Source organism: Crotalus tigris, unplaced genomic scaffold (assembly GCF_016545835.1).
Source record: "Crotalus tigris isolate CLP2741 ecotype Arizona unplaced genomic scaffold, ASM1654583v1 scf7180000024153.1733885, whole genome shotgun sequence".
NCBI classification, from domain to species: domain Eukaryota; kingdom Metazoa; phylum Chordata; class Lepidosauria; order Squamata; family Viperidae; genus Crotalus; species Crotalus tigris.
Window position 1 is genome coordinate 801,773 of NW_024100414.1, and position 10,534 is coordinate 812,306.

The 10,534-nt window shown below is 48.5% G+C and overlaps 1 protein-coding gene across 2 annotated transcripts in view; it reads left to right on the plus strand.

The window, feature by feature from the left end:
- The window catches only part of PNPLA7 (patatin like phospholipase domain containing 7), a 45,224-nt gene extending 39,793 nt beyond the window's left edge, over nt 1-5,431 (plus strand). Inside the window, exons 29-35 of one of the 2 annotated variants that reach the window (XM_039322927.1) lie at nt 3-119; nt 1,388-1,536; nt 1,677-1,829; nt 1,996-2,106; nt 3,548-3,632; nt 3,834-3,937; nt 4,574-5,431. In XM_039322927.1, the coding sequence (XP_039178861.1) occupies nt 3-119; nt 1,388-1,536; nt 1,677-1,829; nt 1,996-2,106; nt 3,548-3,632; nt 3,834-3,937; nt 4,574-4,639 (785 nt within the window). In that variant the 3' untranslated portion in view covers nt 4,640-5,431. Of the gene's footprint in view, nt 1-2; nt 120-1,387; nt 1,537-1,676; nt 1,830-1,995; nt 2,107-3,547; nt 3,633-3,833; nt 3,938-4,570 lie in introns of both variants that reach the window. The other variant, XM_039322926.1, reaches the window with a different exon arrangement.
- Nucleotides 5,432-10,534: the final 5,103 nt, after the last annotated feature.

A 10,534-nucleotide genomic window follows, 5' to 3' on the forward strand; every position in this document is an offset into this window, starting at 1 on the left:
AGGTTGCCTGTGGCGCTACATCAGGGCCAGTATGTCTCTGTCTGGTTACTTGCCCCCTCTCTGTGATCCCAAGGACGGTCATCTCCTAATGGATGGTGGTTACATCAACAACCTCCCAGGTAATCACATCTGCACAGACAAGCCCCATCCTCTCTCCACGGTGCCCCAAAGGTTGGGGACCTCTGGGACAGTGTCTCCTGCTTGAGCAGGGGTTGGACTATAGGACCTTCAAGGTCCCTTCCAACTCTCTTCTCCCGTGTTCTGCCCCAACTTTCTGCGGTGTTTGTGAAGCTCTCCTTGTGGGTTTTCTTGTGCATTCTCCTCCCCCCCCCACTCTGCAAAATAGACAAGGCCAATGAAGGAGAGTCCTTAATCCAAGAACATCCAGTCCTTCACGCGGCTGGAAAGGGGTTTGAATCCAGCTTTGTCCGTTGGGTCTCCTGGCACTCCTTGATGCCCACTGTGTCCATCCTTTCTCTATTGAAAGGAGAAAGAACAAGCGAGAAGTCTCAGCTGGCGCCTGCCGAGCGCGATTGGGCCTCCTTTGAGACGGCGTTGCTTTGTGTGGAGAGCGGATTTGAAAGCCGAGCGGCTCAAATCTCTCTTCCTCCGTCAAATGGGCACTTTGTTGTAGCTGTTTTCTCTGGGTCTCTTTCCAATTTCTTTTGCTTCCCCTGTCTTCTCACCCTCGCCTCCCTGAGGGACACTGAGTCACTTCTTCCCTACAAAGGGCCTTTTTCTGCCTCGAGAGAAAATGGTGGCTGGATTCAAGGGGGGACCGCCGGAACATGGAGGCCTCACAAATTACCTCAGTTGTCCTCCAAGGGCTGAAAGCTGAGAGAATTTGGGGAAGGGGCTTTTCTCTGGAGCAACACTGGCTGGCCCGGAGCCTTGTCTGAAACATCTGGGTCTAGAAGAACTTAATTTTAGGCCAGTTTGGTTTAATGATTAAGACATCGGGCGGAAAAATGGGAGACGGTGAGTTCTAGTCCTGCCTTAGGCATGAAAGCCACCTGGGTGACTTTGGGCCAATCACCAGGAGACGGTGAATTCTAGTCCTATATTAGGCATGAAAGCCAGCTGGTTCATCTTGGGTCAACCTCTTCTCCAAAGGACCAGAAGGCAGGGCAAAAAGCAACGGATGGAAACTCATCCAGGAGAGAAGCAACCTGGAACTAGGGAGAAATTTTCTGACAGGGAGGACAATTAACCAATGGAACAGCTTGCCTCCAGAAGTTGTGGGTGCTCCATCACTGGAGGTTTTTAAGAAGAGACTGGACAGCCACCTGTCTGTGATGTTACAGGGTCTCCTGCTGGAGCAGGGGGCTGGACTAGAAGACCTCCGAGGTCCCTCTTCCCATTCCGTTCTTCTGCTTTCTCCCGACAGCGGATGTTGCACGATCCATGGGAGCCAAGATCGTCATTGCCATCGACGTGGGCAGCCGAGACGAGACGGACCTCACCAATTACGGCGACGCTCTTTCCGGCTGGTGGCTGCTGTGGAAGCGGTGGAACCCGTTAGTGGAGAAAGTGAAGGTAGGGTGGGGAGGCTGTTAAACGAATCATCGTACTGGCTGCAGTGGCTTTTGAAGGGAGGTGGTGCAAATGCCTCTCTCCCTCTTTCTCATTCTCTCTCTCATTCTCTCTCTCTCTCTCTCTCTCTCATTCTCTCTCAGGTGCTGAACATGGCCGAGATCCAGACTCGGCTGGCCTACGTCTGTTGCGTCCGGCAGTTGGAGATGGTCAAGAACAGCGACTATTGTGAATATATCCGTCCGCCTATCGATCGCTACGGGACACTGGACTTTGGGAAATTCGATGAAATCTGTGTGCGTTGTGGGATGGGGAGGGACAGCCGGAGGAACGAAGCTGCAAAGAGAGGGAGGTGGAATTCAGAATTCAGCGGCCCCGGGTTCAAAGCTGCCGTGTTTTGACACAAGCCGAGCCTCAGAAACACCGATTGTGGCTGCCATATTTTTTTCTTCCCTCCTTCAGGAAGTCGGCTACCAGCACGGGAAGACGGTTTTTAACGTTTGGTGCCGGAGTGGAGTCCTGGAGAAGATGCTGAAGGACCGGCAGGAAGGCTGCCAATCTAAACCCTCTTGTGTGAGTGTGTGCCCTGGTGTGTGTGTGTGGCAGGGGGGGAGAGCAGCCAGCTCACGCAAGAGCTGAGTGGGCAGTGCTGCAGAGCTGCACCCTTTCCAGATGTTCCAGTTTGGGAGACAGAGGGGGCAACAACTCCTTTTTAATTCTAAGCTGATGTGGTGGACAGAGGCGTTCTCGGTCCGGAGAAAAAATGCAGCCACTAAGTTTTGGACAAAGATGCTCTCCAACCAGGGCTCCCCCCAACAAAATGTGGGGCATTTTGGAAAAGAATTCTAGACAGAGAATTGCAAATTTTCTCTTTGCAAATCTTCCTCTTTCTCTCTCTCTCTGTCTGTCTCTCTGTCTCTCTCTCTCTTTTACTTTCTTTTTTGTCTCTCTGTGTCTCCTCTTTCTCTGTCTCACTTTTTCTCTCTTTCTGTCTTTTACTATCTGTCTGTCTGTCGATATCTCCTATCTATCTATCTATCTATCTATCTATCTATCTATCTATCTATCTATCTATCTTCTCTCTCTCTCTCTCTCTCTCTCTCTCTCTCTCTCTCTCTCTCTCTCTCTCTCTCTCTCTCTCTCTCTCTCTCTCTGAGTAGCCACAAGCTTAGCCTTGTTTAGGGAGGAATTTTCCTTCCGTTCTGCAATTTTCTGCTGAACGCTTCAAGCTTTTCAGAATGCTTAACCCAGCTAGCCACCCAACGCAGTCTGAAACCCGGGGGGTGGGGGAAATTCCACACCCTTTTCTGCCTGGAAGTGTGTGCTTCCCCCACCCCCCACTTCTCAATATTTTTTTTAAAAAAAGAGGACAGGATGATCTGTCCAAGAAAGGGAAGATTGATAAGTCAGATTTTGAACATAGGAGAAGAAACAAACCAGCTGGAAATGCTTTCAGTGGGGAATTGCAGCATCAAACTCTAACAAGCCCCTCCCCCACTGCCTCCCCAATTTTCTTTCTGGACAGCTTTGCAATTGCAAACCTGAGTCATCGCATTTTTGGACGTTGGCTTTAATGTTGAGAAAACGCATCCAATTAAAGTAAGGGACGGGGGGGGCTGGCTGTGGTACTGTGGCACATTGATCCAAGCCCCTCGTGGCTCCGGTCGATAGCGCTGAGTAGCCGAGCTGAATTGTCTCTCCTTCCCCCTATCCTACAGTTTAAGCATTCTTCCCTCCTTTTATGAAGGATGGTCACCGTGGTGGACTGTAGTCTGGATTCCCGGGAGCGAGGGAGGGAGGGGCTGTTTCCCAGAGGGCGGGAAAAGATGAAAGGATATCCGTAGTTATGCAGATGGTTGCTTTAGTCCAGCAAGATTCTGCCTGTGGGCAAAGGACAGCAAAGAAAGTGCTCCAGTGCAACTCCCCAGGTTTTTACTTGGTTCTTGGGCCTGACCGTGACTGAGACACGCAGCGTTTGCTCATCCTTTCTTTCTTTCCTCTCCTCCCCTTTCAGTACGTGACCTGCCCCACCACCTCTTTCACGGATTTGGCTGAAATCGTCTCCCGAATCGAACCGGTGAAGGCCATCCTTGTGGACGGTGAGCAAACGGAGGGAGGGAAGACAGACCATTCTCAAGAAAGGAGAATATTCGTAACTCATGGTTTGAAAGGAGGGGGTCTGGGGATCTTTTGGAGTGGCTCCAGGTGATCCACTCACCTGAGGATGTCGGCTTAAGCGTTCTCCTTCCCGCCTTGACCCTGGCTTCCAACGAGCCCTCTCCCGCTTCTCTCCCGTTCAGATGAATCCGACTACCAGACCGAATATGAAGAGGAGATTTTTGACAGCCAGAAGGACGACTACGTCAGTTTCCTGACCAGCGAGACGGAAATATATACGGATCCCGTAAGGGTAGCCCTGGACCTTTTGGGCTTCCACTGTCACCTCCTCCAGCCCCCCCCCCAGGCCATGGGAGTCTGTGGCTTGATTTGAGATGGGTTTGAAGGTAGATTGAGCAGGCCAAACCGCCGTGGTAGTCCTCCATTCCTCTTATTATTCCTCTTCCTTCCTTTCTCCTGTCACTCCCTTCCGAGGTCTCTGAGGGAAGAAAGCCCAGCTAGTCCTCCACTTACAACCTCAGCCGAGCCCAAAATTTCTGCCGGCGAAGCGAGACGTTTCTTAAGGGCGTTTTGTCCCGTTTTACGACCTTCCTTGCCCCCGTGGTGGTTGGGTTGTTAAACGAATCCTGCTTCTTTCCCCTCCCCTCCCCCCGGGCTTTGCTTGTCCGAAGGGGATCACGTCATCCCGGAGACATTGCGACCGTCATAAATATGAGTCAGTTGCCAAGCGGTTGAATTTTGATCACCACACCCGTGGGGATGCTGCAGAGGTGTGAAAAACAGTCCTAACTCCCTTTTCCCAGTGCTGGCGTAATTTTAAACGATCACTAAATGAACTGTGGTTAAGTCAAGGACGACCTCTACTCTGGACGCTTCAAAGCCCAATCAAATAAAGTTCCCCGTTTCCTCTTATCTCCAGCAGGATCAAGAAATCCGGCTAAGGCGGCCTATCCGTGGCGACTCGGAAGACAGCCAACTGGCAGCCTAACAAGACCCATCTTGGCCCCCCTGACTTTTCTCCTCCCCACTCCTTGCCAGTTTCCTCCAGCAGTGCCCCTCTCCCCATTTCTCGGTCTAAAAACCAAGGTTCCCCCCCAAAGCGATTAGCATCCGCCGATGGACAAACGGGCCCCCTACAAAGCCATTGCCGATCGATCGGAGTGTGCAGCAACTTTGGGCGGCACTTTCAGGGTTTGGGGCTCGTGTGAACCGAGAGGGAGACGGGAGAAAGGAACCCTTTGTACGAATCTGGGTTGGAAGGAGGAGGAGGAGAGGAGGGAAGTGGAGGATGGGCTTCTGGCATTCTTCACCCCACTGGATCCCACTGAGTTTGGCTTGAGCAACTGGCACCTCCAAGAGGAGCCGAAGTCTCCCCCGGGAATTTGCAGCTAGCGTAGGGGATGCTCCTTGCTCACAAGCAAAGCCGAAGATGGAACCATCTGCCGGGGAGGGACGACGAGAGAGTCGTGATGACAACAGCAGTGACTTTCACACAGACACCCGTTCGAACGACGCTGAGGCTGCTGCAGCAGAACAGCCTTCTTGAGTTCCCGGAAGAGGCTGTTTTTAAACCTTCCTAAAAACTTTGGCGGAAAACCCTCCGCTTATTTATACCGGCCTGCCTTTCAGCTCGTGCTTTCGTGGGCCTTCTCTGTGCCCAACAGCGGATCTGCCGTTCCTGTATTATATTATACGGCCAAATCTCTTTTTCTCTCTCTCTCTTCTCTCTCTCTCCTCAGGGGTTCTTAAAAAGAGAATAATAAAAAGCTGAAAACCCGTATCCTGGCCTTGCACCCTGGCTCAAAGGCACCCCGTGGGGCGTTCGGCGTTTTGCAGATAAACCCAGACGAAGGTGTATTTGAGGGTGGGGGTGCCAATTGCAGCACGGGGAGTCCTCGACTTAATGACCTGCAACTGAGCCCAAAATTGCTGTGGCTAAGTGAGACAGCCATTAAGTGTGGTTCCGCCTCCCCGTTTTACGACCTCTCTTGCCAACGTTGTGAAGCCAGTTGCTGCAGTTGTTAAGTGAGCAACTTAAAGGAATCTGGCTTTCCCTCCCCTCCTCGTTGACTTTGCTCAGTGGACGGTCTACAAAAAGAGGATCGCGTGAGTTTCCATCCGTTGCTTCTTGTCCTGCCTTCATGTGCTTTGGAGAATAGCTTGACTCCCTCTTCTTTGTGGCAGTCCCTGAGAGATTGGAACCCTGGTATCATGTCCCTCCTTGTCCTTCTCTTCGTTAAGCTAGACATACCCAATTCCATCAACCATTCCTTATATGTTTTAGCCCACAGACCTCTAATCATCTTTGTTGCTCTTTGCTCTAATGCAGTGTTTCCCAAACTTGACAATTTTAAGGCATGTGGACTTCAACTCCCAGAATTCCACAGCCAGCATTGCTGGCTGTGGAATTCTGGAAGTTGAAGTCCACATGCCTTAAAATTGTCAAGTTTGGGAAACACTGCTCTAATGCAAAGTAGAACTGAGGGTTCAGCCCTCCATTGCAATCTGCTAAGCCTGGACTTTTCAATTTGACATCACCCAACAGGCTGGAAACACCATGTGGTGGATGTTTGCAGAGGGGAAATAGTGTTGTGTAGGCAACTTGTTCGTAGAGATGGAATTCAAATGTGACATTTTTTTTCCCCTCCGAGAAACAGATGGATCAGTTTGAGATTTGAGAATAGCCTCTCATGCGAAGGCTGAAAATATATAAATTAAATCTGCTCACGTCTTCCATTTTGCACTTCTTGGAAACATGGGTGGGGTGGGGGGAGCTTTTGTAACCACCGTTCAGATTGGCGGTTTAGAGAGGACGAGGTAGTCGTCCTTGCAAAAAGTAATTTTAAGTAAGGCAAAAGAGATTCTCTGCAGAATCCACCAGGGTCAAAATCTTGGGAGGTGTTTCTAGTCCACGTGAACTATCATAAATTCGTTTTCCCTCTCCTTTCTGTGTACATGGAGTCCTTGACTTACTGACCTTTCGTTTGGAGACCGAAGGTACAACTGGAGTGAAAAAAAGCGACTTAATAGCCGTTTTCCACACTTGAATAGTTGAATAGAATAGACCTTGAAGGTCTTCTGGTCCTTAATGACCATTGCAGCATCCTCATGGTCACATCAAAATTTGGACGCTTGCCAAACATTTGCGATTGACGATGGTTGCCATGTCCCATGTCCCCCCCCCCCTTTGCGATCATCTGACAAGCAAAGTCGGGGAAGCTGGATTCGTTTAACGACCAGGTCATTAACTTAATAACTGCAGTGATTCGCCTAACAGGGAGATCATTAAACGGGGCAAAACTCCCTTAGCAGCTGTCCTGCTTAGCAGTGGAAATTCCAGCCTCAACAGTCGTAAGTTGAGGACTATCTCTTCCCATCTTTCCCCATTTCCTTGGTAATGCACTGGGTGCTTTTTGCTGCAGTCATTAAACAAGGACGTTGTCTCCCTCACCAGGTTTGCCTTTATGTGTCCAGGAAGAGATCTATCAAAATTATGGCTGGCATGTGCTCTCCATTATCTTTTTCTAATTTCAGCAAGGAGGCGGAAAGCTTTTGTTTGTGCTCTCTCTCTTTTTTTAAACGATGGCTGGTAATTAAAATTTTGCCAGGGCAAAACGGTGCCTTTTTTTCAATTTGGTTCCAGGCTAATAAATCCCAGCCTGAGCGGTTTTCTGCAAAGGAGAATTGGGGGAGGCAGAGGCTCCAAACGGCTGGAGAATGAGTTGAAATTAGAATTGGAAGGAGTTAAATTAGTTCAGTTTGGTCCACCACCAGGAGGATGTTACGGTGGTGGTAAATGTCCTCCATCACTCTTTTCAATTCAGCTGTCGCTTCCAACTGTGGCTATAACTCAAGGATCACCTGTAACTTTCCAAGGAAGAACATTGCAGAGATCTTATTAAGATTACGTCTGCTTTGAATTTGGGTGAAGACTTCCTTCTTGACCTTTGTGCGATGGCCATGAGAGGGTGAATCTGGTTGCAAATATCAATCTGATCGGCCTTTTAGCAAACCCTCTTAAGTCTTAAGAGAATATCTGTAGCTCAGTTGAAATGAAGGGTCTTTGGTGCTCTCTGAGCTTGGTTCTTGAAGACATTTCATGACCCAACTAGGTAACATGCTCAGGGCTAGCGAGTGTGACTTGCTCCCTGTTTATATACTACAGTAGCTCAGAGCTGGGCAGAGGTGTTTCATGACCCAACTAGGTGACATTGTCCATGCTCGTGAGTGTTTATGTACAGTAGCACTGAGCTTGGTTATTTTCTTGCAGACATTTCATGGCCCAACTAGGAACATGATCAGTGCTAGCTCTGGAGGTTTTTCATGAACGGCAAAGAGGGCTAGCCTGCTCCTGGGACAGCCAAAAGGAACCAGGAAAAGGAACATTCATTAAAGCCAGGAGCCCGTGGTTGGATCCCACCAATAAAAGCTCTTAGATTGAACTAAAATCCTTGCCGATAATGAAAACCCAAGCGGAAACTGCAGCACACCAAGCTACTTCTTCAATTCTCTGCTCTATTTTTTTACGCCAGTATACATTTTTTTCTGCTCTTTTTCGAATCCTCTTCCTGCTCAGCTTCTTTCTCTTTTTTTCCCTATTAATAGTCGGCATTTCAATCCCATTAAACCTTTCCGTTTTGACTGCCCTATTTTTAGCCACGTCCAAGGATGCAGGTTTCGGCCAACAATGGCCAGGTCAGCCTCTTGTAAGCATTTTGCGGCTATTTCGGCTGCCTGCCGCGTCTTGACTCAGCTCCGAATTTTGGTAAATAAAACGCAAGGCACAGCTGCTAAAAATAGGAAGGCTAAATTGGGGATTGTTTTAAGCCAGCATCTGCTGTGTTACAGCGGTCAACGGATGTTTCTGGAAAGGTTTCCTGATGGCCACTTCTCCCCACCACCACCACCCAGATCTGTTGCTTTGGAAGGCAGAGGAAGACTGCTCCTGAAGCTGGAGGCTTCCCTTAACTGAAGAGGCAACACATCCAAGCAGCATAGTTTAAGGCCAGAGAGTTATAAATTTGCTTCAACCACCACACCAATCTAAACAGCAGCTTGATTTTGCTATTCCTGGTTTGCAGATGTATAAAGCACTTTCTCTCCCACCTCACCCTTCCCACTTCTGCTCTTGGATTGTTGCAATAAGCTTTGTCAATATTTCTCTTAATGGAGAGTCCGTTTGGGCTAGCAGTTGAGGCACCAGGTTGGAAACAAGGAGACAGTGAATTCTAGTCTCACCTTAGGCATGAAAGCTGGCTGGGTGACTCTGAGTCAATCACCAGGAGATGGTGAGTTCTAGTCCTGCCTTAGGCGGGAAAGCCACCTGGGTGACTTTGAGCCAATCACCAGGAGACGGTGAGTTCTAGTCCTGCCTTAGGCAAGAAGCCAGCTGGATGACCTTGGGCCAGTCCCTCTCCCTCAGCCCTAAGAAGCAGGCAGTGGTGAACCATTTCTGAAAACCCTTGCCAAGAAAAATTACAGGGACCTATCCAGGAGTCCACACTGAGTCAAAGGCATGAAGTATAATGATTCTCTGGGTTCTTCTCCCCTAGAGAGCAGAATCCGTAGAAGCAGAAAAACAGAACCAAGGGCAAAATATTGAAAATGAAATAAAATATTGGAAATATGGGCTTGGAAGTTGGAAAGATGGAGGGCAGGATTCTTGTCCGGGGGTGGGGGGTGGGCAACAGTAATAGGGTTGCTATCTGAGCAGGAAACCCATCAAACTGATAATATTCTTGCCCTCAGCAATAGCACAATGGGAACAAAGTAGTGCTGAAGTGTTTCTTACAGGGAATTGGTGACGCATCAAAAGAGATTATTAAAGACAGCTAAGAGAAGAAGCAACCTTTGGAATACAAACTAGTATGAGTATCTATCTATCTATCTATCTATCTATCTATCTATCTATCTATCTATCTATCTATCTCTACTATCTATCTCTACTATCTGTCTGTCTGTCTATCTGGACCTATGTTGGTCTTTCAGCCTCAATTTCCAATTCTGTAAAATGGATTCATCAGGGTCTTCCTTAAGCTGAGGGCTGGAAGCTTCCAGCTTTCCCAAGTACTATACCCACTTCTTAAAAAGGGCCTATCTAGATTTTTTTTTTTTAAAGTTAATTGCCCTTCCTGGCTGTTTGTTAGGAGACTTCTTGGCCATTTGAAAACAGAGAAGAACTGAGGTTCCCGTTTCACATCCAAAAACGGAAACAAAAATTGGACAGCCATTTGTCTGAAAGAGTATAGGGTCTCCTGCTTGAGCAGGGGCTGGACTAGAAGACCTCCAAGGTCCCTTCCAACTCTGTTTTTCTGTTATGTATCCTTTCTTTCTCATCTATTTCTTCTATTTTTTTCCTACCTGCCTGGAGTCTGGATCAACCCACCAAAGACAGGAGCCTATTTTACAATGTGGAACCTGCTATGCTTCCCTCTGTCTTGGCAACATCTTCACGATCCAACAATTATAATCCTAATTATTCCAATAAGCCTTTTTTTCCCCTCTTCCCGTCAGCGCAGTTTTTTTCCCAATTAACACTTGTCACAGGCTTCTTGGGGGGAGGGAAACACAAAGAAGGGAACTGCACAGCTTGCTGCCTTCTGCTCCAGAAGGAAAGGCAGGATATAAATAAAATAAATTAATGCTTAGAGAGGGCAGTATATCGTGGCTTCCTGATCGATGGATCATTCGGGCTGCCTCTGTAACGGGAAAAAGGTTATTTGCGATGGTTGAGTGGGCAGCCAGGGAGAGGATGAAATGATACACCCGAAGATTTTCTTTCTGCACAGATCACCGTCCAAGTCTGAATTTGCTTCCAAGGAAATCTTCCCCGTTTTTCTACGTAGCCCAGTCTACATACAGCCAGCCTGAAGCAGAAAACTGG